The 27,222-nt window shown below is 43.2% G+C and overlaps 1 protein-coding gene across 1 annotated transcript in view; it reads right to left on the bottom strand.

Moving 5' to 3' along the window:
* Positions 1 to 388: 388 nt before the first annotated feature.
* The window catches only part of LOC113409577 (cysteine-rich secretory protein LCCL domain-containing 2-like), a 29,338-nt gene continuing 2,504 nt past the window's right edge, over positions 389 to 27,222 (bottom strand). Inside the window, exons 2-14 of the mRNA XM_026663666.2 lie at positions 23,478 to 23,596; positions 21,165 to 21,297; positions 20,188 to 20,303; positions 19,455 to 19,555; positions 17,475 to 17,633; positions 16,387 to 16,447; positions 15,705 to 15,771; positions 14,447 to 14,577; positions 13,993 to 14,036; positions 12,824 to 12,896; positions 11,875 to 11,950; positions 3,165 to 3,298; positions 389 to 618 (exon numbers count right to left, since the gene is read on the bottom strand). Of these exons, the coding sequence (XP_026519451.1) occupies positions 564 to 618; positions 3,165 to 3,298; positions 11,875 to 11,950; positions 12,824 to 12,896; positions 13,993 to 14,036; positions 14,447 to 14,577; positions 15,705 to 15,771; positions 16,387 to 16,447; positions 17,475 to 17,633; positions 19,455 to 19,555; positions 20,188 to 20,303; positions 21,165 to 21,297; positions 23,478 to 23,596 (1,269 nt within the window). The 3' untranslated portion in view covers positions 389 to 563. The remainder of the gene's footprint in view (positions 619 to 3,164; positions 3,299 to 11,874; positions 11,951 to 12,823; positions 12,897 to 13,992; positions 14,037 to 14,446; positions 14,578 to 15,704; positions 15,772 to 16,386; positions 16,448 to 17,474; positions 17,634 to 19,454; positions 19,556 to 20,187; positions 20,304 to 21,164; positions 21,298 to 23,477; positions 23,597 to 27,222) is intronic.

Genomic DNA, 27,222 nt, shown 5'->3' with positions numbered 1-27,222 from the left:
TAATGCAATATGCCGCAGACCTGACTCAACGTTTCCTATACACATGCGAGCTGATTAGGAAAACACTAAGGTTTTGCTCTTAAACGGAACAGCCAACCCCGCCATACAAACAGTTCCAAAGAAGTCGTATGCCCCACCCCACAAAAGGAGCAGCTTTAAAAATATTTTTTAAAGGGCCCACCATCCGCACTACATATTCCACCTTGCCAACATGTGTTGGTACTTCCATTGGGGTAGGTACTTCAAGACCTAAAACACTATCTGTGGACCAGCCGGGGGTTCCGATATTCGTTGTAAATTAATCCACACTCGAGCTGTTCAGCACACCTCTTTTGGAATTTGAAGTTACAACAGTCTGAATGCCCTAGAATTTGTAAAAAAAAAAAAAAAAAAAAAAGCTGAACTGGTGCAGATGTGACATGGACAGTTGAGTCAGAACCTTTCTTCCCTGAAAGAAATTGGCAAGGAGAATGTGTTCAGAGCAGATGCCATCAAATGAATGTTGCTGTCCCTCAAGATCGGTGGATTGTTCTCCGGAAGAAACTTGCACCTTCCCGGGGAATTTACTGCTTCACGGAAAAAATTCGGAAAGCCATCCCTTCGCTGGGACTCTTCAAACTGAAAAAGAACGATCATTATGAACCTTAGGGAGATGCATCAGCTCCCCACATAGTCACGTCAGTAAGGAAATCAGTGGTTTCAATTATTCATTTGATTTGAATGCATGTTTATTTGCACATCTGCATTCTGAATGTCTGAAGCACTTGAGCTTCCATTACTCCCAGTTCAGGAGTTTCCATTACTACACTGAGCCCTGATGCTTGTTTTTTTCATGGAAAGGCACTAATTCATAGCTGGGGAAACTTAAGAGTGCACTGAAAAGCTGTTACCTACACGACCACCTCCCACATGATTCAATACGGGAGACCGGTGAGCCGTCACCACGACAAGGGAGTCAGTGCAAGTGACAAGGAGGCCATGAGTACCACACCAAAAGCAAAAGCATAAAGGTTGAGGGGCATCCATAAGCATGGACTCCATGGGTGCTCAAGGGCTCAAGCACCCATGGGAAAAAATATAGGGGGCGCTCAGCACCCACAAGCCACAGCTGTTTGGCGTCAGTGCCACTCAGCTGTTCGTCAGGGCCGCCGATCAGCTGTTTGGTGGCTGGCGGGAGGTGCTCGGCGGAGAGCAGTAAGCAGCAGGAAGGGGGCCTCAGGGGATGGGGTGGAGTGGGGGCAGGGCGAGAGCAGGGCGGAACGGGGCAGGAAGAGACAGAGCCAGGTGGGGCCTTGGGGGAAGGGGCGGAGCCTCAGGGCGGGAGCGGAGGTGGAGCACCCACTGGGAAAAATTAAAGCAGCTGGGTCTCTGGAGACAGTCTTAGCTCTAGAGGCCTCTCTTTTCACTAATTCCTGATGTAAACTGTCTTGGGAAATATTTCTCAGTCCAGCACCCCTAGGAGGGTGGGGGGAGCGAGGGAGAGAAAGAAAAATCTGGACACTGTGCTTCCTCCTAATCATTCCTGCTAACAGGACTGAGCAACAGACACTTCTCCTGCTGGACTGGTGGAATTAACCCAATAACTTCTTCCTTGTATGTTAATTACACTGTGTGTTCCAAGGAACTGTTAGGAAGAACATAACAGTGGCAGTTTCCAGTCCACTGCCAATTCCAATTTTTTAACAAAGAGAGTTTGTTCCTGGTAAATGCACTTTGCATCCCACACATACTAGAGATGGCAACCCTACAGATTTCCCATCAGTACAGTTCCCAAACGCTATCTGCAAACCAGAGGCAGCTTAGCTGAGTCTCATTCTCCCCTCTCCTTGAGCCAAACTGTGACCGTTTTCACACTCTGAATTTAAGTCAGATTATTGAATCTGTTGGGTTGCATTTTCAGAGTGCTTCACGTGCAAAATTTGTGCCTAAATTCAAGTGTGTTTCACATACAACTGCACCAATTGTACATTCAACAGACCAGTCAGGCACATAATTGGGCATTAAAGCAGTCGCTTGCTCCATCAGAGTAGGAGGGTGGACAATGGAGGTCTGCAAAACAGCAAGATCTGAAAATCTCCGCCTTTTTGAATTGAGTTCTTCTTTTGTGTGTTAAGGATTTAATGTATTCACCATTGACAAGTGGCTGAGCAAACATCTTGAGGGGGCATGTTCATGTACAAATTGAAACAAACAAAACGTTTGCACGGCGTAACTGCAAAAAATGTGATGCAGAATGATAACTGTATCCAAACTGACCCCTGAATAGCTCACCGGCCTTGTTTTAAGAAGATGCCAGCTTAATTCCATGCATCTCCTCAACTACTCTGTAGTAGATTTGAAGGCATGAAAGTCTATAGCATGTGCTTACATGCTCGCTCTCTCTTTACACACACACACACACACACACACACACACATTAGACAGACAGACAGGTTGACCATCCCCAACCCCCCAAAAAAGAATCAGGAATTGTCATATGAAGGTACAACCCACTATTCAGAAGCACTGTTTTATCCTCTCAAGAGAGTGTGCTGGCACGTTGATTGATTTAGAATGCTTTCCACAAGAACAGAGAAATTACTTCTAGTCAATAAATTCAGGTCACTGTCGGAAGAGAGAATATTGGGCTAAAGGACCCATGGGTCTGACCCAGCATGGCCATTCTCATGTTCTTATGCTATTAAATATATTAGACTTCCCAGAACTCAGTAGTGGAATTCCCAAGTGAAAGCCACAAAGCTGACTGTACGATGAAAGATGCAGACCACGTGTTTATCTTTTTAGTGGTGTTAATTTGCCAGAATGTTTTAGGATAAAACTCATGTGAAACTGCTCCCCCAACATTAATTAATAATGACTTTGCTAAAAACCAGAGTAAATTTTAAAGTGCTGTATACCCAGTGAAATTTATTAACAGTGTATTCATATTTTGACTAGTTTAAACTCATTAGTAAATGAAAGAGAAGCTTAATAGTATTACATCCTTAATATACAGAGTCCAAGAGTAATGCATTCAGTTGCAAAAGGCAAAGAAGGGATGACACACATTGTTTTGTTCTTTTGCTTCTCTGAGTTTAGAGCAACATGAGTCACTTACCTTGTATATTCAATTCCTATCATCTACATTTTCACAAACTGATCACAAAAAAGAAAAGTGACCCTACCTCTCAGATTGGACGCCATTCTTCAAAGAGCCAACATAGTTTTTCTTCTTGTCCACAGGCATTACATCCACATAACCGCCAGTCTCGTCTTTAATGACTCCAGCGTGCACGGCTGTTTTGCAGATACTGGAACTCTGAAAGATCATAAAGTAAAATGGATTTAGCTGGGGCTCCAAGACCTTTTTCTGATGACTAGGAAAATGAGGAAGAACGAAGAGAGACTTATGTGAACGAGAGACATATGGGAAAGTTGTTTGTCTTCCAGCCTGAGCAGTGAGAAAGGACTCTACAGATCACAGAATCATAGAGCTAGAAGGGACCTTGAGAAGTCATCTAGGCCAGCCTCCTGTACTGAGGCAGGACCAAATAAACCTAGACGAGCTCTTGCAGATGTCGCATGTTCCCTGCTACTAATTGCAAATGGTGAGAATTCAGCATAGCTGGCACAGGGAGGTGTAATGACCGCCCTATGGAGGATAAGCAGTATTACCACTACTTCTCTCCATGCACCTCTGTCAACAGGCTGGTCAAACAGCCCATTGGTCGCAACAGGAACTCTGCTAAGGGGAGAATGACAGAATCAATGGATTTACTAGCCAGCCAGGCCCTGTCTACATTCGTCAGTGCACCCTCTTTTGGTGCTGCAATGGCACTTTTTGCTCTCCTCAACCCTGCCTTTGTTCACATGAGAGAGTGTGGCCACGTTGCATTGTCAACAAGGTAGCAGAGGTTCTGCAACTGTTTGCTAGTGTGAAACAGCAGAGATCCTTGGTGAATTTAGCCTAAAGAAATAAATGATCATTTAACTTAAGACATGTTAGATCCCATCTTCCCAAAAACTAAGATGAGCTTCTTTCATCATGATCTGGTTTTCAGAGGTGCTGAGAACCCACAGCTCCTACTGACTACACCAAGTGTAGCAGGCAATCATGAAAATGAGGCCTGCAATCTCTGTATTGCATGCTGCTTCTGTTTTTTATTTTATTTTGTTTTGATTGCTGCAGGAACAGAACCTACCAGCAACTGATGACTAAGCTACAAAAACATCCCGGAAATAGAGTGATAGCAGAGAACTCTAAGGCTCAATATGAACTTGGACGTGAACCTTCTAAAAGTTATACACTGCTAGTTAGAACAACAAAAAACAAAAAACGAGGATTGGAACAGGTGAAAATCCAAAATCCACAAACTTCTTGATCTTTAAAAATCAAACTTCCACTGCAGAACCTGCAAAGCAATATTCCGGCGGCATCTGTGTACTATAGATCATGCTCGCTCACTCTCCAAGGCCTTAAAAGGCAGGTTTCCCCCCATTCCCTATATATTTATCACTCTGGATTGCCTATCTCTTGGCAGCTTTTGCAGTTTTAATTGCCAGTTTGGTTTTGCTTCTATATATGGGCAAGACAGCACAGGAACACTTTGTTTGGAAGATATGCTTTGAATTTGCTCTAGTATGCAATGGGAAATCTGTAAATCTAAAATTGGCTCATTAAATTAAACTGTCCTGAATGCACTGTCCAAGGCTATTTGTAACACTCTCCACTGGGACAAATCCTTAATGGTGTTCTTTCCAAGGCATTCCTTTCTTCCAGAACTTGCTGTTCTTCTGCCTGCTCATTCTTTGGCCATTCTGTTTTTTACATACCCCTTCCCCTATCAGCCTATTGGGTTCCTATCTTCTATCTTGCCAATGAGTCTTTATCTTCATGAGTTGTTGGAAAAGTGCTCTGAAGATGGGAAGCACTAGGAGGATGGAGGAGTTTTCTCCCAAAAGGTAGGGCACTGGCGCCTCAGGGATCGCACAGCAAAAGATACCACGTGGCAGGCTCTCTGCTTCTGCCTCAGCCCCATTTTCTTGGGATGGATCCTAGTATCTCTGGAATGCTTCCCTCCCTGCAGAACTGGGATCTCCGGGGGGGGCCCTGTCCGGCACCAGCTGCATCAAACTATTAGCAATGAAATAGGCCTATGAACTAAGGCCTAGTCTACACTAAAAATGAGGTTGACCCAGCTAGGTCACTCAGGGGTGTGAAAAATCCACACCTCTGAGCAACTTCGTTAAGCTGACCTGACCCACACTGTAGACAGCGCTAGGGCAATAGAAGACTAGCTACTGCCTCTCGAGGAGGTGGATTACCTATGCCAACAGGAGAACCCGTCCCATTGGCATAGGCAGTGTCTACACTGAAGTTGTGCCACTGTAGCAACCCAAGTGTAGACAAGCTGTAAGTCACCCATCAAGTCCCCATTTAGTGTGACTAGCCTGAAAACAAAGATGTGTTCCTCCTCGGGGGTTCAGCAACACTCTGTGGTTTCCACTGGTGATAAAAATCGGCCTCGTTATGCAGGCTTCCTTCTTCAGGAAATCTCTCCCCAGCTAATTGCCTCACAAATGAGACTGCTGGAGACTAAACTACCTTTATCTCACAACAGCAGAGAGACAGTCTCTCTCTCTCATCTCCTCAGGGTTCCTGAACATGAATGGGACACACATTTCCCTTTCAAGCGCAAGTCTCACCATGAACCAAGCAAGAAGGTTGCCCGATTCGTTATGTATACATTTCCCAATGCTCCTGCGTTTCGTAAAAGCTTAAAAGCTCTCACATAGCTTTGATAAAGATCCCTGCCTGACACACAGCCCACAGCCTCAGAGACATTCCTTTCAGCATTAGCAACAGTGGAATTTGTCTTCACTGAATAAACAAAGGTGCAGACGAGAACAGTCCAACCTTTTATTTTAACCACTACAAAGAACCAGGCCAACATTTTCAAACCTGGGCACTTACATTTAAGATCCTATAGCCACATTTAGATGCCTAAAATAAAAGCAACCTGATTTCCAGCAGCACCACGCACCTGTAGCTCTCATTAACTTCAGTGAGAAATGGCCGCCTGCAAAACCAGCAGTCAAATGGCAGATATTTCTAAGGTAAAAACAAATAGGGGGAGGGAAAATCCCTGTGGGGCCCCTTTATCTACCATAAAGAAACAAATCCCTCTTTAAAACAATCCTTTGCAGGTTCACCTTGCAACTTGTGTATAGCATGTCCATCACCACAGAATATAGGCCAGCAATCTTTCCATTCTCCTCCCGCACAGCTAGTATTAACATTAGTCTCCTCTCTCTGTCCCTCCATACAGTCTGGCCAATCATTAGTGCAAGAGCCTTCTCCCTTGCACGTCCTGCTGCCTGGCACAGTCTACTTCCCTCTGCCTCATTTCAGAGCTCAGCTGAAACACCTCCCTTCTGTGGTGTATTGAAACCTGTGTTAAAATTATAAGCTATCACTTTAAGCTGTAAGGGGGTTCCTGGTTCTGCTTCCAGGCTAAGGGGCTGTGTAGGGAAGCCTGAAATCTGGCTCTTTCAGCAGTCAGTCTGATAAAGAGCCAGTCTGGAGCAAAGGTGGGTTGAGTTGTGCCTCTCTGCCTTAGAGGGCAGCCTGCTTTCTCTCTCTCTCTGTGTTTCTGGTTGTTGCTGTGTTAGGTTTCTGGATTCTAAGAAATAAAGTAGTGTTATCTTGCAACCCTCCAGGAACAGTATAAATGAAGGGGGGGGGGGAGAGAGGGGGTTCCTAACTCTCTGCATGTATGCCAAGGAATATAACACCTTCCTCTTTGGCTGTGCCAGTTCATTTCCTTCTTCCACCAATATTATTTATCTCTGCATTTCTACTGCTTAACTCAACAAGGCCTTTCGGGATATAGTTTGTACGAAAGCCAGCCCCATTCAAAAAGGAAGCACCGATGGAAACTGAAACAAATTGGAATGGGAAATAAGTGATGTTATTGCTGATAAAGAATGAAAAATCATCAATATTTTGGTTTGGGACACTACGGCTAAACCAGTCAGAGAGTTTAAGGTCAGAAGGAACCACCAGATCATCTAGTCTGATCTCCTGTATATCACAGACCATCAGCTCCACTCAGCACCCACACACTAAACCCAACAACCAAAATTAGATCCTGGTATAACAGCCCGCAGGTGCCCCTCACAGCAAAGTCATTTTGTGGGGAGGGGTGGAAGGCTAAGTTAGCTTCGATAGAAAATGAGGCTATGTTTCTGTCTCAGCCCATAATGATCCCCGTCCCAAACTTTTAACAGTAAACTTGGCTACCCAATCCGGTTTTAATCCAAACAGTTATTTGGCTTCTCTCTCAGACGTGGAAAGAGTCAATGACATCCATTTATTCTATTTCACTGGACAGTGATGTGTGCATTTCTTGTGATCTTTCCAAGATGAGAATTTGATCATTGCTTATCCCAGCTTCAGTGTCCAAGATGCCCAGCCATCTGTCCCCCAAAACACCAAGACTGTTAGACACAGCAGAAACAGATGGATTTTGTGAAGCAATATAAGATGGAGTTTGTTGGCCACCTGGTTCCTGCTGAAAGGGTATTGACAGTTGCTCCATGTCCCCTATATACCACTTGAGTTTGCAAACCTAGTGTAAAGAAGCTCTGACTTTTCTTAACCCTTCTATTTCTTGGAAACTGGACTATTTTGGAGATGGGCCTGAGCTGTGAAGTTTGGAGCCATATCTAAACTTTTCCCTACAGCATGTGCTCTAATGCTCTGTCCACTTCAGTTTTAAATGTCCAAAATACTAAGATTTCCATTTTATCTCTGGAGAAACTATTCCATCGTCCTGCTGAATCACCATGAAGGATTTCACCCTGGTTTTGTAATTAACACAATGCTGGCTATTTGCACATAATCCATCAGAGACGGTCAGAAGATAGCGCCATTGTTTTGCAAAATATGTCAACCTTTACACTTGTCTTGCATTTGTGGGAGGCCCTCACTGGAAATTTTTTCGACGTCTGTAACGGGAGCCAGGATTGGTCCATCCAGGCTGCCTATTGCCCATAAAAGATAGGAGTGTGAGAGCTCGGTTACACCTCTGCTGAGCTAAATCTCTCATATTGGAAAGACCCAAATCAACTTTCAAGTCTAACAAAATGCATCATTAAAGTTAATGATGGGGCCCTTACAAATGCACCTGTTCCGGCTTTTGGTGCTTCATCCATTTAATGCACATGGCCATGTATTAAGGTGCATCAATGTGTGGGCCTAACAAATCATTTTATGCTTGAAGCCAGGGAGGGGAGAGTTGTGCATGTGCTTCCACTTGTCTGTTTTTAACCACAGTCAGTGTCCTGCTTTCCTCAAGGTCATGGAACATCTTTTTCTACATTGGAAATAACTTTTAGCAGAGCTGCAGAACATCTGGATTTGATGACCTGCATGTGGCTCCTCCTCCTTCTACTTACTGTTTGCTTCCACAATTTATCATGCACATTTTAAGGATCTATCAATTACACTTCAGCAACGCATTAGAGGTCATTGGTCATGAGTACCTTGGCTTCTTTGCCTCTTTGGTTGGTTTCCAAAACTACATTGACCTCACTTCCTATAAACATACCTTTCCCAAGCCCTTGACATCACGCAACCTAAAATAGCATCCTTATTTCTATGAGAAGAAAACAGAATCTTCTTTAAATCTGTTAAAATCCCATGATGGAGAGGTTAGTTGCTCCTGGGGCTATGGACTAACCCAAGTAGAACCAAGTACAGCCAAAATCCTCTCTTCCTGCTGTCGGAGCTTTGTTCTCTGTGGTAAAACAAACTTTCAGATGCATCCTGGGATCATGTAAACATTGAAGCTCTCCAAGGCGGACCAGAAGGTTACAAGCTCATTGAATTGGATTCTGCTACCTACTTAGTAGTGATTTTATGATGCTAATGCCCATAGGTTATTTCCCCATTAACTCCTCTGCTGCCAAACCATTCTGCAGGTCAGGGTTTTGGATGTGCTGCTACCATGGCAGAGAGTGCAAGAGTACAAACTCAGTGGGGGAAAATACTTTGTTTTCTTTAGTTAAGCTATTAAAAAGGACAGAGTCTGTGACATATATACACAAGTCCCATGAAGGTGCAATTTTATGGATGGGACTCCACAGGGCATATGAGAAGACTAGCACTTGTCTAGTTTTGTTTGTTATCTGTTTTAATTTTTCTTCTGATTTGTGGCTTATGCTACTTCATTGCATGCCTTCTTGCAGAGCATTCCACACATGCAGTACCCTTTGTGGGAAAAGCTTTGGACTAAATTCTCATTGCACTGAACGTTTGCTTATTTTGTCAGCCTTCCAGTCCTCGGATTTCCCGTTCATGCAAAGAACTTTTCTATTTGTACCCCTCACTGTGCTTACAATCGTCTGCCACAGCTTCCTCAAGCCCCTTCTTCTCTACCAAGTCTAGTCCTGTCTTTTCCTACCATTCTGCTAACGCTCCTAAACCCTTCAACACATGCCTTGTTAGACCCTTGTCATCTCTGACGCCCTGGCCATACTAGTCTAACGGAGAACCAACAAATCCTTGACAGAGCAGTAAAGTATTTTTTCCCCAAATCACATTCCATGCCTCAGTTTATATAATCCCAAACCCAGAGATTCACAAGAAGTGGGGGCTTGTGAACCAGGACACTAGTGCCTCTGAGTCAGTATAAATCATAAAATTATGCGGGATCGAGATGGTGGTAATTAATTAGTGCCTCAGGGACATCTTAGCAGCCATGGAGTTCTTTCAGATCAGATGCAAAATTGAGGTCTTGAGCGCTTGTGACCTTCAAAGATCTCATGACATTCTTCACCACTCCTCCTGCTGCAGATCTAGTGTGGATAGCCACATTCTTCTAGGGTGACCAGACAGCAAGTGTGAAAAATCGGGACAAGGGGAGGAGGGTAATAGGAGCCTATATAAGAAAAAGACCCAAAAATCAGGACTGTCCCTATAAAAATCGGGACAGCTGGTCACCCTACATTCATCCCACTAAAACTTTCCCGGCTGTTTCTACTGGATAGCATTCTTCTCTACTTCCTGCCCTTATGCAGTATTCTTCTCTACTTCCTGTGCTTATCCAATACACACAAAGAGCACATTGCTCTGGTTCCCAGCAGGGGTGGCTGTTTTTCAAAGATATCTGAAATCTTTCCTGCATATATATATTGGAAAAGGTGTTCTAGAAACGTAATATTTTATTGTCACAATTACATGCCATTTTTTGGCTTATTCTGTATCTAAACAGGCAATGGAATCATCGCCCTAATAGATGAATAGAGTAAACAGAAAACTGGCATGGGATTATGAGACTTTATTCATATAGTTTTATAAAAATATAAAGAACTGAAATAGTTGCGTGATGTTTTTCTGATCAGTTAATTACCTGATCATTTGCCCAATGAAATTGTTATTCTTGGGACCCTGCAAAGACAATCTTATTTAACCATGTGCCAGTTCTGAGGCCAAACCACAACTGGCACCAATTTCAAATTCCTCTGTGTTTTTCCTAATGCTGCCTGTGACTACAAAGGTAAAAAGGAAAAAAATCCAACAACAAAACAACAGGCAATTCTCCACCAAGGCCCGCAAACTCCAGAACAAATCTCTAATGCTCATGTTCTTTCTTTATTGATCTGGATATATATAATAAACAAAAATGGAACCTAGACCCCCCCTCCCTCCCAAATTGAAAACGCTCTTTCTAGGTGGAAGTTTAGGAAGGGTTGATACAACCAAATATTGAATGGTTACAGCAATACCAAACATATCATTTCGTATACTCCGCTGATCCTGCTAGGAATATTTTCCAAAAATGTGCTAACCACCAGAAAAGTACTTAAGTCAAAAAATTGACTCTACACTGACTCTCACCAAACCACCAACAAAGAAGTGGAGCCCATTTTATCGTGTCTCAGGAGTTTGAAAAGATGTTTGCACCTGTCCCATGTGGACACTGAGCCATAAAAGCAGTGAGAAGTTATACTAAGCCTGCATTGTCAGTGGATTTTAGACACATGCTATCTCTAAGTGGTGACCAAAACAAATGTTCCTTTGCATTTGCATCTGTCCATTAGGTTATTTTATGCCATTTAACCGCTGTCCATTCACATCAACTCTACAGCTGTTCACAGAACTACAAAACAAAAAAACCACCCACCCACATTCTTCATTTCCACAACAACTGCTCACAAATCATATTCTACTTGCAGAAAAGAAAGGGGGGGGAAATCTATTTTTGCAAGCTAGGTCGAGTAATAACATAACATATGTAATAAAGCTATTGGCTTTTCATCTGTATATAATATATGGAGATATACCTATCTCACAGAACTGGAAGGGACCCTAAAAGGTCATTGAGTCCAGCCCCCTGCCTTCACTAGCAGGACCAAGTTTTGCCCCAGATCCCTAAGTGGCCCCCTCGAGGATTGAGCTCACAACCCTGGAATTAGCAGGCCAATGCTCAAACCACTGAGCTATGCCTCCCCACAAGAAACTTTACAATGCTGGACAAGCATCAACCCCATTTTACAGACAAAAACCCAGAGAGGTTAAGTGACTTTCCCAAGGCTGCAGAGCAAATCAGTGCCAGAAATGGGAGTGCAACCCAAGTCTCCTGATGCCCTATCCATAATGCTAACTCTGAAGTACAACTTTCGATACATTTAATGAAGGTGTCCAACGAATGCAAGGGACATTTCTATCCCATGTGCTGGCAGAGTATTTCCTTATTGTTTATAGGGACTATATGTAATTCTGACCTTCCTAATTCATGGAATATGAATCTCTTAAATGACCCTGGGATCCAGTCATTTCAATACTGTCACCTTGTTATTTGGAGAGATATAGGAAAGTGGAATACTCACATCTGCATAAACCTTGGAGCCAAAGACTGGTGCCCAGTACGCTGGCTCGGCTTTACAGTGAGCTGGACAATAAGCCCTGAAAAACATTTTATTCATATTTATTCGCTACATCAAGGAGTAAGAGAAAAACAAGTTGCATTCTTGAGCTCTTGGAAGGAAGCCTTCAAGGGTCAGCATCTGGTTTGCAGGTGGCAGCAGCTAACTGGCTCTTTTTCCCCCTCTTTCAGCTGAAACTCAATAGTGACTACACAGCTGCAAAGGAGACTCTTTTAGGCCAGTGAGACAGGAGGTAATGAAGGCCATTGGGCCAAATTCTCCAAGCATAGCTTCCGTCCTTGTGCCCGGCCCCACACATACAATCGTTTGCAGGTGGAGTTTTTTGCCCATCATCATTCATGCATTCACCTGATGGAATTTCCATGAGCAGAGCTCGTTCGCATGCTAGGCTCAACAGGAAGAAGGTTTTGTGGGTATAAATTTTATCATTTGGGCATAAAAGGGATAGTGTCCCAAAACTGCACGTGCATGTGAATGAACAAAGTGTGAAAAGTTGCATATGCACATATTGAAGCCAATTTGAGGGGGTCTTCTGTTCGGACCCTCTTATATTGCTGAAGCATGTAAAAAACTCAGTAATAAACCCACAAAAATACGGATTTAAAATCCTGGCACTTGTTTTGTAAGCCAGTGTTGAGGTTATGCTCAGATCACAAACATGTTTGTGAAAACAGGCGATTTTATTCATATAGTATATTGTTTTGGGTGTGAAAAAAGCTCCCTCATTTAACCTTTATCCCAGTTAATCTGACATAATCTATAACTTTAGTTTATAATCTTCAAATCGGATTCATTCAGTATCTCCATCCAGTCCTTCAGCTCCTCTTTCCCTTACCCCAGTACAGGTCTAGGTTCAAAGGAAATAGCATCTTACTTGAGATATGCAGCTTACCTTGGACAATGAGTTGCTGGCTTTTTGAACGGACACAGTTCAGCTACAGTGGTGTAACAATCCAGCGTCTGCACTGTGGAAATCAATACAGAGAGATGAATTACAAAGCCAAATAGCTGGTGCTCCTGAAGTAAACAGAAGCATTAGTCACGCATCACATCTGACAGGATGCATGTCCAGCTGATGCAGCCAGAAGAATAACTTCAATGGCTTCATTAGAAACAGCTTGCACTGAAGAGATATTTTTATTAGGATTTATGCTGGAGATCTACTAAATTGCTGGAAAATCCTTTTCCAAGGACCATGGCTTTTTAAAGAAAATAATATCTGAGTGATGTGATTTTGTTACAGATTTTTTTTGAATACGGCAGGGTTTCCCTGGCAGGTTTTGGGTCAAATTCGGAGTCTAAATGACTTGACAGTGTTGCTTTTAACTTTCCACTTGCCTATGCCAGAGAGACTTCACCCTAAAGCAGCTCAAGGTAACACAAGCCTTTTTTAAGCCCTGTTCCGGTCGTCCCACCTTCTTTGGCAAAAGTGGGCATTTGTCCGGTTTGTTCTTGCCAATTTGATCAGTTGGTGAGAGCAAACCGGACAAGTGCCCACTTTTGTCACAAAGTGGGGTGTGGAGGAACGTGGGGGAAAGGGGGGCGAGTGGTGATGCCAGCCCTGCGCGGGGGGGGGCGGGAGGAGGAGGGCTCAGACGCGGGGGCAGGCAGGGCTTGGGTGAGTAGTGACACAAGCCCTCACCTTTGGTAAATATGGACACCCTATCTAGTATGTGCGTCGCTGCTCACCTGAGCCTTGCCTGAGGGAGGGCTCAGGTGGGGAGGAGGGTGAGCGGCTTGGGCCAGCCCCAGATGGGGGAGGGGGAGGAGGACTCGGGCAGCCCCATGCAGTGTCCCATTTTCCCTTTGGGAAATATGGTCACCCCAGGCTGAGGCATTATTCAAATTGGTTGTAAAATGTTTTGAAAAATGCCACTTTTATTTTTCCTGACCTGCTCTAATCATAAATAGGAAGAGTCTCTTGGCTACAAGAAGTTTTGCCCATTTAAGATTAAAAAAAGAACATGGCTATGGAATGATGATGTCCATGTATAACAATAAACTCGAGCACCATTGATTTCGTCTCAACATTATAGTGACAAAAAGGGCATTTAAACCTACCTGTGACTTTGGAAACCACGAATGAATTTGAAGGTTTATATTTACTGAAAAGCAAAACAAGAAATGTGTATACATATTTCATTGACCTTTGAAAAAATAAATGCACCACAGTTATTTTAAGATCTACTCTCTATTGCTTGTAAAAATACAATATATGGGTTTATAATAATATAATATAATATATGGAGATATACCTATCTCATAGAACTGGAAGGGACCCTGAAAGGTCATTGAGTCCAGCCCCCTGCCTTCACTAGCAGGACCAAGTACTGATTTTGCCCAGGATGCCTAAGTGGCCCCCTCAAGGATTGAACTCACAACGCTGGGTTTAGCAGGCCAATCCTCAAACCACTGAGCTCTCCCTCCCTCCCCTGTGGCAAATGTGGAACAATAATTTATTGTACAAGTCATGGTCCTCCATACACAGAGGTACATTTTCTGAGGGAAGAATTACCTTAAAGATTCAACGCCATTTCTTGTAGACTTGACAAAAAGGGTTGATCTCCCTTTCCTAGTGATGTCAACCAGACCTCCTTTATCATCTATGACGCCATAATGAATTGCAGCGCGACATATACTGGATGCCTGGAAAGCACATAACAAATAGTACGGTAATACCAATGTTTCCTAAATAGTTCTAAGCCAAAAAGAAACATTTAATAAACAAATATGTAAAATAAATACTTAAAGACTGGAGTTTACACAGACTTACATTTACTGAACAAATGCTGCATTGGCTCAGCCTGCTGAATTTTACTATTATAACACATGGGCATGTATTTTTATTCTAAGCCTTACTTGATTTAAGGACAAACATGGATTTTTTAAAATAAAAAAATATAGTATTTAAATGTAAACTATAAGGAGAGCTGGTTGGAAAATGTTCCCCGCCTGAGGAAAATTTTGAGCTTTCAACAAAAACATCAGATCTGAAATATTTCAGCTGAAACCCCCTTGGTGAGGGGAGGTGGTGCATCATGGCAGTTCTCTGGCCACGATACATCATGGGAGATGCAGTCTGGAGGGAAACCCAGCCCATAGAGAAGAATTGGGGCACTAAGCAACTGAACTACAATTCCCATGAGGCATCTGCAGCAGCATTTCAGCTTCAATATATTTGGGGCATTTTTTATTTTTGGGGGGGATAAAAAAAATCAAAATTTTCATCAGAAAACAGACATTTTGTAAAAACAAAATTGTTTAATCAAACCCCTGGTTTTCCATCAAAAACAGTTTTGACAGGAAATTGTTGACCTGCCCTAACTATAAACTATTTTGACAAGTCAAGATTCAATGAGTCACCCTAAAAATATAAACCCAGCGTCCTGTGAACCATCCTGAGAAGCAATTCTAATATAAAGTTTCTCTTCCATCCCAATAGCTCACTGCTTTGAGGGATAGATCTTGAAAGATGCCATGCACTCCTGTGACGTACAGGCGGGCCCTCAACTTCGGTTGAACTTAGTGGGCATAGAGGACACTCAGAACCAAAATCAAGCTCTGAGTAGATACTCTTTTCAGCACTGATTTTATCACATAGATGGGAAAATGCAGATTACCTTTGTTATATAGACAGCACCAGTACAGTTTACAGCATCAACATGGGAGGGCAGAAAATCTACGTTACATTAGAATTGCCAGCATTTTCCATTTCTATTACCACCATTAAAACCCCAATAAATGTCATCTATCAGCCATAGCAAAGTACGTACAGTCTCATAATACAACGTTCCAAAGATTTTTGCCTTGCTGTTCACGCAGCCAGCGGGGCACAGATACCTAGTTAAAGATATATATATATATATTTATTTATAGTGAGTGTGAAATGTGAGTCAGACTTTTATTACATTTAATTTAATTTTAATGACATTAGTGTCATTGAACTACTCCATTTAAAACAAGCATTGTAAAACAGCCACGTTTTCTAATACCTTTCCCCTTAAGAATGAGATCAATATTTAGATTCTGTGGATTTGTTTTTTTCCAAGCGATAAACTTTACTGTACCCTCACTGAGACCTTAACCAGAGCTCTTGACCTCCTGGGTGGGGACAAGCTTTGAACTGATGGTCTAAGGTCGGCTGGGAATGTAACACAAGAGGAGTGCACAATGATTGTGCCAAGGTTTACTAAATGGGGCTGGCCACCTGGGAGCTGTGGGTTATCATAGCCGTTCACCATTTCGAGCATTAAGTAAATGGAGTCACCTTACTGCTAAACTTGGCCGAATCATTTGTATTAAGAAGAATGAAAGACTTTTTTCATAGGGATTTAGACAGCATTTGTATTCTAGTCACAGTCAATAGAACCCAGCCCACTCCATGTTTGCAAAAGCCAGCCAGGTTTAAGGTGGCCATTTCCATGACCACTGCAGCAGAAGTCGATAAAACTCTACCTGTTGCATGTTGATCCTTTGCATTTGTCCCTCATTTTGGTGTCGCACTTAATGACCTGTGCTAGAAAAAAAAAGGGGGGGGGTGGGGGGAAGACATAAGAGACGAGAATGCAAGGAAAAAACTGCCCAGAGATAAGTGGTCAACTTGCATTATAGTGATAACTCAGGTACATGACATGGTCTCCAGGACTACTTCTGTGTGGGAAGATTGAATTCTTATCACAGAATAACTGGGCAGTAGTGAACTTCAAACTCAGAACAATAAGCCTGAAGCAGTTTTACATCCCTCACCTGGCCACTTTATTGCCACTTTAGCCATTCCTTTTATCACAAAGGTGTCTTTGTAAATATTAACTTGGCAGAAACACTTGACGCCAGAAGACTTCAATTTACAGCCTAAAGACAGTGCTTAGCACTCCTATCATCCACTTAATTATAGGCTACCCACATTCCAGTAGATAGACTTGAGAAGGATATGCTCACTTCCCTCAGCTCACTTGCAGTAGATCACTCTTTAAATTACAATGATTAGAAAAACCTTTAAAGAGATACTATCAATTCCATAAATATTTCAGCAGACCTTGCCAAGCAGAGCTGGGCCCCCTTCTCCCTCTGGACAAAATCCAGAAAGGATGTCAAGGTGGTGAATTCTGAGTTTAGAATAGTTCAAATGAGTAAAATAGTAAATCACGGACAATAAAATGCCTAGATATGAATATAATCTAGTGATCATGGCCAAGATTTTCTAAAGGTGCTTGGATACTATGACGACGAGTATGATAGAAGAACCAGAACAGACCAACTAGTGATTTTGAGTGCCTCAATTCTTGGGCATCTAGCCCGAGATGCTGTAAAGGGGCCTACTTTTCAGAGTTGTCTGAACAATCAGGCCTCAAGTTGGACACACAAAATATTGCTTCCAAACAAGTTGGCCAAAAAAAAATCCAATTATTTTAACTGGCCCTCAACACAGGTTTGCACTGGAGGCTTCTTGGCATCTCATTCCGCATCCACACACGTGCGCACACACACTCCTACAAGGATATTTAAAAGCTTATAGGATGTGGAAGACAAAGAAGCTCTCTTACTCATGAAACTGTCCGCGGTTGTGGTGATTTTCTTGATCTTGGTTGATTTGGTGGGTTTGGTCACCCGTTCTTGCACCCACACACGTTTTTCCTCTGTAATTTGTGGGACCTCCACTTCGTTAGTCTCATCCCGCTCAGGCTTTTGTACGTAGTGGTCATCTTATTGGGTGGGGAGAGGTAAAACAGTATTCTGGCATTAATAGCAAAGTCAGGCGAGCTGAAGGAGGACTGATATTTCATGGAAGATTCTGTTTGGTTTGACAAAGTTCTATTTCTAAACGGCTGGAAACCCAACAAAATGCAAGTTAAATACAGAATGGGCCAGATTCCTAGGGTAAGTAAAGTACCAGAAAAAGAGGCCAGGGTTCATACCATTCATTTACTCAGCATCTAAAGCACTGCTTAAAGAACTAAGGTGTAACTGGTTGAAGTGATCTGTCACTATTAGTTAGAATGCTGATGAGTGTGTGTGAATGTCTTACTATTATTTATCATGCTATTTACCAGTACAGCTTTTACTCTGTAGAGGAAGGTCAGTCCTCTAAGATAGTCAGGCATATTAACTGGAGACTGTCAAGAAAGGATCCTAACCAGTTAAATGGTCAGGTGGCTAATGCCCTCCGTTTCTCATGTAGGTTATCCTCCTCATGAGGAACTACCTTCCCCATCCTCATCATAGATTTATTTTGTCCACTCTGAAATGAAGGTCCTGGTAGTGTCATCACTGCTAGGTCAAATCAAGCTACACAGCTGCACTACTCATTTCTCCTTACTTTGCTGCAAAGTTAATGCTCTTGTGCTCTCTGAGGAGATGTCTACACTGCAGGTAGATGCCCGCGGCTGGCTTGTGTCAGCCGACTCGGGCTTGTGGGGCTTGGGCTCTGGGGCTGTTTCATTGCAGTGCTGACTTCTGAGCCCAGGCTCTAGGAGGTGGGATGGTCCCAAAGTTCGGGCTCCAGCCCGAGCCCGGAAGTCTACACCCCAATTAAACAGCCCCACAGCCTGAGCCCTGCAAGCCCAAGTCAGCTGGCATGGGCCAGCCGCGGGTTTTTAATTGCCATTTAGACATACCCTAAAGTCCGTAGTTAGGGAACAAAGCTCCAAAGTGGCACAAGCTAAATCCACTTCCCTTGACTTGTCCTCCTAGCTGAAACCTCACTTTGCTTACATCCCCAGCAGTGAAGAGAGGAATGATACAGACAAACTGATGACTGATCTCGTAGAGGAATTTCTCCCTCCAGCTGTACAGCCAGTGGTCTCATTCCATTCTCTCTTTTCTCTTCCATATGGAAATACATTGCATACCTGTTTGCTTCCTCATTGCTCAGGCTACTAAAAATCAAGCACCTAAATTGATTTGGGCCCAAAATCTTTGCTTTGAACAAGTCTCCAGGGAGTTTGTCTGCATCTATGAAAACAGGCTCACTCCTTCACAGAGGAAAAGGCTTCTGTAGGTAAAGAAAAGATACCATCGACACACAGCTCCAGTGCATCCTCTGTTTTAAATATGAGCAATTTCACTGATGGTTTCAGAATTAATAATAGTTTTCATTTACTAAATAGAGCACCATGTATAGAGCAAGCCAAATGAGGATGGTATTGCTTATACCTACAACGTACACAAGCCTAAATTCACTGGGCCAAACTGATCTCAGTTACACCAGGGTAACTCAGAGAAACTTCCTTGAACTGATGGAGTTACTCTGGCTTTACACCAGTGCATACAAGCAGAATTTGAGCTCAAGGTTTTAGGGAGTTACATGACATTCTCATATAGTACCTGCTTCACCTTATTCTGTATGTTTCAGAGTTAACCGTGGTGAATTAAAAGCATACAAATCTGTAACTGCTTTTAATGAAAAGTTTCCAGAAACATTTCTTTTCCAATTTCTCCATACCACCCAGAAAGGACCTAGGTGAAATCATCTGCATTTCCCCATGATGCACGGAGCTGAGAGAAATAGCTTATTGATCACCTACCTTTGTAACAGAGGTTGTTCTGGCAGCTTCCTCCATAGCTCGGTGGGCATTCAGAGCAGGGCCTGCCATTTTTATAAGGAGCTTCTCCAATCCAGTTCCCCCTGAAAAAAGCATGTGAGAAATTTTTTTCTGTTAAATAGCCTCTATGCCACACACACAATTCCCTTACTTCACTGTGATGACTGTGTTCCCCCCCAACCTTAACGCTCAGCAGAACTCAATGGAGTCTGCAATCAGAATACCTTCATGTATATATTGACTTCTTTCTCCAGACCTTTCAGTGTTGTGTTGCCTTTCTATAGCTGTATTCTAAACTCTATGCTCTCTGGGACAGGGGCGTCTTTGATATTTGTGTCTTGTGCTGCACAGGGCAGATTTCTAGGGCCTACCAATTAAATATGAAACAATATTAACATCAATATCAATTTGTGACCCAGGCCAAACCTCTTACTAAAATCTTGCCACAGATGCATTCGTTCAAAGGTTTTAAATGCAGCTTCTACTTCTAGAAGAAGCCCAACCCAAGACTGGCTCAATCCTGAATGCTTGAGTTACGTAACTGTAAGCTCTCTGGGGCAGAGACTGTCACTTGCTACATGTCCATATAGAACTTATCACAACGGGGCCCCTGATTGAAATCTCTGTACCAGATTCTATATTTGTTAAGCAATTTGCCAGGATGCAGTTTTAAGACTTGGTGGTGGTGGGGGGAAACATATTGTGTCTTCCTTACTTGGGAGAGTAGTTGCAGACCAGGTAGACGGCATTCTCCCAGGTTTCTCCCCAAACACTCATCTGTTTGCAGAGGTTTACAGCACAGCCAACCTTGTTTGTTGTGGCCCAAACGATCTGAAAGTGTAACACAGACATTTTAAAAAACAGAATGCCACAAAAGGCACATTCAATCAAGCTTCCTGAGTATATTTTCATAATGACTAGCATCTACATCTCCTCCTACCACTGCAGACAGGCTGGGATACAACTTTCATAAGAAGTTACGCGGATGCCACTCTGTCTAATGCCTATTCAGTACAGGTTTCTTCCTTATTTGTATTTCCTCACCCTACTAATGTTGAGGTGCCCTTCTCCTATAGGTTAGTATATTAATTATCTTAATTTATTATTATATACATCAATACATTGCCATGGCACTGTTGTGGTCAGACATCTGCGGAGGTTCTATCCAAAAGCTGGTATTAGCTCACGTTCCTGTGGCTGGCTGGTGGCGTTATGGACAAAATTCCCCCAAACACACTATTTCCAGTTCCCCAAAACGCAGGAGGTGACTGTTAGGCCGTTTATCTGTGCTGAAGTTCACAGGCCTCAAGCCTTATGCTAACTGCTGAAGCGAATGTCGTACAGGATACAGGCCTGTAGGTGCTTTGCATTACTGCTGAATAAAATAAATGCTAATGCTGGTTTAATGCTGACAGACCCCGGTCGTTGGCGGGCGGGATCGAACCTGGGACCTTTGGAGCTAAATACATGGGCCTCTACTGCATGAGCTAAAAGCCATGCAACTGTTAGCTAAAGCTGCAGAGCAGACTCAATCTCTCTCTCTAAGTGGTCTCGGTGCCACTAGATGGGACAGAACACCACACCCAGGAGGTGTGTGGGTTACACTAGCGCTATGGGCTACGCGGGGTGTGAGGGAACGCACCAAGTTCAGACACAGAACTCAGGACTTCATGTTTCCTTCCTCTTCTTTACCTGGGTATAGTGAGTGCACATTGCTCCAGAGCATCTTTCTGGACACCAAGGATCACATTCGTGGGGATACGGATAAGTATAATCTTTAACTTCGTCATACCAAGATTGGACGTGGAAGGCTGGAGAACGATACCTGAAAGACCAAAGATACATAACGAGCTGGATCGCTAACTAGAACTGTGGGTTTTCAACCCAATCTCAGCACGCCCAGGTCCCCTTTTGTTAATATGAAATTCTCAATAATTTGGTACAGGGTAATTGTAAAGTGAGTTCACAGTGCAATGTGGTGCCATCTTGGTAAGGAGCTGCTACTTTAACAAACAGAGGGACCATAGGAAATTGTAGAAAAAGCCAGCGTCATATTTTGACTAATGACAAATCTCTGGTGTTTTACATGCACGCAAGTATTAGGGACTGTTTCTCTAAAATCCATGACCCAATCGGACATTCTGTAGTATTTATAGGTTTAGCTTTCTCTTCAAAAGCCGTTGACCTGAAATGTCCCCTTGGCTTTTCCACTCAATTACAAAAGACTTCAGTTTGGCAGAAGGTTGTATTTTGAAAGTAAACATCAGCTAGAGGTTGCCAAACATATTAAACGGAAAGTCATGTACCTATTTTACCACTAGACAATTCGTTACATCTGGAAGTACACTCATGCCCTCAGCAGCCGTGCAGTAGGCACGTGTGGTATGTGGTTTGGGCGTGCAGCGCACTTGTAAATGTGGTTTGTGGCACCGTTGCACTGTGATCCGTGCTTCTGTTGTAAATGTCAGCAAAATTATGTAGACAGACACTCATACACACAGTGCCTGCTGTGTACGATGGGCCCAGGTAGCCTTTCACCAATTGTAACCAACAGTACCTCAAGCTGGGATGTAGCAATCTGTCTGGGATGTAAATGAGCAAATCACTGCAATCACAGATGTCATTATCAAGGATACTTTGCACTTCCATCATAACCTTTGTCTGATGACCTCAACATGCTTTAAAACCATTAATGAATTCTGTGTCACAGTATGTGGTGAGGTAGGTAACATTGGCCCCATGTTACTGATGAGGAAACTGAGGTAGAGGGCTTATGGACCCAATACTTCATGCACTGAAATCAATGGCAGTTTTCTCACTGATTTCAATGGGAACAAGATTGGGACCTACAGTACGTGATTAGCCCAAGGTCACTCAGGAAGTCTGTAGCGGAGCCCAGGTTAGAACCCTGGTCTCCTGACTCCCAGTCCTGTACGTTAACCACAAGACCGCCTCCTCCTTTGTTACTGCAATTTGTCAAAAAAAAAAATTGGGCCCAATTCTGATATCACATCAGTCTTACACTGAAGAAACCCCACTGACTTCAACTGAGTTTTACAATGGGCATAATCACAACCAAGCCTGTTAGGCAAATCTTTTCCTTTCATCATTAACCTAACAAAACACAAATTATGTCCTGACTCCGCTAGCTCCTTTGTTTGTAAGAACAATTAAGACTTTAAAAGAAACACTAAATTCACCCTTAACATCGGCACCAGATGAGCTCCAATTTAGCCATTGGTTGAGCTCACAACAGCTTATCTGGACAGAATCCAAAGTGGTTCATTAGGCCAACAATGCTCAGGAAAATGACAACAAAGAAACAGATTGCCATTTGATGAGTCTCCTCAGTGGAAAGCACCAGATGGGTTCTTCTCACCAGGAGCTGGCAGAGCAATCCATGTGGATGCAGAAACACAATAATTTCCAAAGCCCTGGGTTTTTTTCCCGGGAGTATAAAACAAACTATTTGCTCACCTAGAATTACATGGCCATCTGCAAGCAAATACAAAGTGGTTGCAGTAAAGATAAATTGGGAAGTGAAAAGGGAAATATGGTGCGATGCACTTAGAGGATTTAACAGTGTTCAGACCTAGTGGGAATGGCCAAAAATCGTTCCTGAGAAATTTCTTTGCTGGTTAACGGACAGAGCAAAGCTACGTGAAACAGGGGACTTGGGAGTCAGGGTCCTAGATTCTGATGTCAACTCTGCCACGGAGTCTCTATGACGTTGGGCAAGTCCCTTCACCTCTCTGTGCCTCACAGGTAAATCCACCAAATAGTGAGGTTTACTTAACATTTACTAAGCATGTTGGGCACTGCTGGCTGAAAGGCCCAATAGATGTTATTACTGTATCGGTTTCACAGCTCCTTTTTTCCAGCTAATCAAGTTCTTTTTACTAAGTATTGACAAGACAAACCTCCCAAACTGTCAAACAGGGCGAGACCCAGAATGACACTATTAACAGATATGGCACATTAGACACTCAGCGTTCCATCTCTTACCTGCCCCAATGAACAGCCAAATTCTGACCAATGGACATAATGAGGCTGGCAGGTCCATGATCCCAGATGCACTCCTGGGCCCAAGCCTCTGCAGATCTTTCCAGCTCATCATCCCAGGTCTGCGTGAGAATCAAAGAACAGATCCATTGACAAATACTCTCAGTCTGAAAACATCTTACATTAGACTTAGGTTATGCCTACACTACACAGCGCTGGCGGCACGCAGGCTACATGTAGCTACGTGCTGCAGTGAAAAGCAAGCTGTTTCCACACTATGATGTGTAGCTACACATATCAATGAAAGACTCCAGCAGTGGGACGCTACATTGCTAAAAACAGCAGTGTAGACTGGGACGCATGGCTCAAGTGAGTAGAGAGCCATGTAGGATATGTACGCAGGTACAAACACACACCCTTCAGGTGTGTCTTTACTTGTCCCAGCTATGCCTCATGGTCTGCACTGCTATTTATACCCACGTTAGAGGGGCTACCCATGTCTGTATTCTTCTACCGCTACTGAACGGAGCATGCAGCGGAGACATACCTTAAGAACCAAGAGACGGGACCAGCAGAACCTATGAGGGTTAAGACTTGCACGTGATCCCCAGCCCAGCCTCTCAGACCTAGTATTATGCAATGCAATGCAGGGCCCTGACCTGGGAGTGAATTCCCCATTTAATAAAATGGAAATGCATGGATCCAGCACAAAATAGTCCCACTTTTCAACGGCTGGCATCGCGCTTCTTGAGAGATACCACATATGGTCAACTCTAGTTCGGAGCTGCTGATTCTTCGGCGCAATGACGCGAATGTGGGGTGAGGGTCCAAACTGAACGTCAGTATATTCCTCTCAACTACCCCTTTGTGCACAACTTCAATGGGGAGTGTGTTGTTTTCTGAGCCGATTGCAGTCTATCATGAACAAATTTGCTTAAAAGTGGATTTTTGAACATAGTAGATAGTGCTGTGTCGATGAATTGCAATGCGCTTGCAGTGTTTAATTATTGATAGTCCTACTGACCACAAAGGTACTGATGGGAAATTTTATTGGGATTAAAATGTTGATGCACATGTCCATAAATAAAATAAATCATAGGATCCAGAGGCAGAAAGGACCTAGTTGTTCATACCTAGTTCACCCAGGCTAACACAAGATTGTTCCCTATTGAACATTTACCAATGTTTTGGACTGCATAGGCTATGAAAACATTACTTTTTTCTTAATGTACCAACAGATCCTTCCATCTTCTTCCTAGCTTCACCAAGACAGGCAGACCACTGGGCCCAAACCTGTGAGGCGCTTTGCTCTCACAACCCTTGCAAAGGTCTATGAAAGCTGACGTCACTTAGGATCCAGCAGATAGACAACTATGATGGCATCTGAGCAACTGAACATTTAGTGGGTGACCAGACAGCAAATGTGAAAAATCGGGACAGGGGTGGGGGTAATAGGAACCTATATAAGAAAAAGACCCCCAAATTGGGACTGTCCCTATAAAATCGGGACATCTGGTCACCCTAACATTTAGGGGCAGAGTCTGGCAGTTACATTGGGGCAATGCAGGGTCACACCATGCTGGCATGAGAGAAATGCAATGTCTCCTGGAGCTTACCTCACATACAGAGGGAGTATGACCACTATGCGCTCTCTATTCCAGCCATCCAGCTCCACTGGCCAATGAGGAGTGAGTAGGGGGCCCTGGCCCTGGTCATCCCTGCCCCTTTTTGGGTGACTTGTTGACTCAGAACAGAGACTATAACTGTGGTTGGCCCTTGTACATGGACACAAGACTCCTCATGGTCTGCCACTTTGTGCACCCTATAAACACCAGCCATTATCTGACCCTCTTCAAACCCAGTCTAAAGCCACAGAAGCTCTCACAAGATCCTAATGTTCCTAGTATTTCAGAGCTTTCCACCAGAGCCCTCCAGAGTGCAGCCTCAAAGGCAGTTGCTTTCCAAGTCTCCTAATTTAATGCAGAGACCATAGGACATGAGCAATAGGCCACTAAATGGAAATTGACATGAACATATGTGCTACATCTTCCTCTGGTGTCTATGGATAAAACAAACCAATACAGGCAAGAGACACTCAATGAAAGACTGGGAATGAGCTCGGGGTTTTTTGTGTGGATTCATGCTTGATTCGGAGATGCTTGGTTCTGCCGGCATCACATTACAAAACCATGCTATTTAAATTAGAGCTGCCATTTGCTTCTCTTTCAACATATGAATGCCTTCAGGAGACTGGAATGATTCCAAATGCAATAAATATATCAACAAAATAGACTTCAGACTGTTCTCTGAAGACCCCTTAATGCCAACTACTCAAATCAATATCTAAGATCAACATTAAAGCCAGAACTGCACTAACCACCTACACTCACTGTGACTTATTTAAATTCACTCTCTGGCAAGCTGGAAGAGCCTGAGTCTAGCAATTTGCAGGGCAAGATGCAAGACACATTAATTCAGGGGTTCTCAAACTGGGGGTTGGGACCCCTCAGGGGGTCACATGGTTATTACATGGGGAGTCGCGAGCTGTCAGCCTCCACACCAAACCCTGCTTTGCATCCGGCATTTATAATGGTGTTAAATATATAAAACAGTGTTTTTAATTTATAAGTGGGGTCACACTCGGAGGCTTGCTATGTGAAAGGGGTCACCAGTACAAAAGTTTGAGAACCGTTGCATTGATTGGTTTTAAGTGTCAGCTTAAATTTGTTTTTTCTTGCGTTCAGATTTTCTGTAACCTAACTGCCATAGCAATAGGGAGCTGTAACCCAGAGAAAGTAAATACCTATTGTATATTGGTGAATGGGACTGCACAAGTCTTCACTGTGGTGGATACTCTCCAGGAAATGGTTTAAAATGTGCTGGCGGTCAACATGATTCAAAACGGTTTCGAACACTTTTTACTTCTGGAGACTTAGGATAGTTTTTGAATGAAGTTAAGGACATAATTATGGACACAAAACACATGCACAGTTTACATAAGCCAATTTGCACATGCAACTACAATAAGAGCATGCACAATTAGGCATGCATTTGCTCACTTGTCTTGTTTGTAAATGTGACATTCGGGTTGGAATGCTATTTTAACTCACACAAGTAACTGGCTAATCTCAACCAACTCCACTGCTGTGGCAGGACTGGTGTGGAACTGGAATAGCAGATATTCTACAAGGTGGTTTGAGGTGCGTTGGCAGAACTTTGAACCAGCTTGCTTGCCCCACCTAGTAATACGATCCCCTCCACATTCATGATTAGTAATTTCACTACTTTTAATCACATAGAGGAAGGACAGGTTAATTCCACATGCAGGGGAACTAAGATACTTTCCTTCTAGGAATACATGTAGCCCAATGATTTGTAGCTTGTTAATTGGTTGGAAAAATCCATTGAGAACTGACAGACAATACATGTGTCATCCAGCCCCTCTGGGCAAGGTAAGGTTTTTGATGTTCATTGCTGCTGACTAAGCCAACCTAAAGGTCACTGGTGTCTTTAGAAGCTGCTGCTTATTTTTCAAGGTTTATTATCAATATGGAGCTTGTTTTGTTTTGGCCGTAAGCCATCACCGTTACTACTGTTCTATAATACAAACATACAGTGGAAGTGTATGTACTAAAGTTGCAAGGTGGTTAGGGTAATTTTATTTCTGGCCAGCTTCATCTGGAAGAATGTATACTGTTCACATCTGGCCTAGAACAAAGCCTGCCAAAAGGGAGCCATGGAACTCATT

The sequence above is a fragment of the Terrapene carolina genome, unplaced genomic scaffold (genome assembly GCF_002925995.2).
Source record: "Terrapene carolina triunguis isolate 2854851 unplaced genomic scaffold, T_m_triunguis-2.0 Scaffold33891, whole genome shotgun sequence".
NCBI classification, from domain to species: Eukaryota; Metazoa; Chordata; order Testudines; family Emydidae; genus Terrapene; species Terrapene triunguis.
The sequence above is the reverse complement of the archived record's forward strand: the minus strand, read 5'-3'. Positions and strand labels throughout refer to the sequence as shown.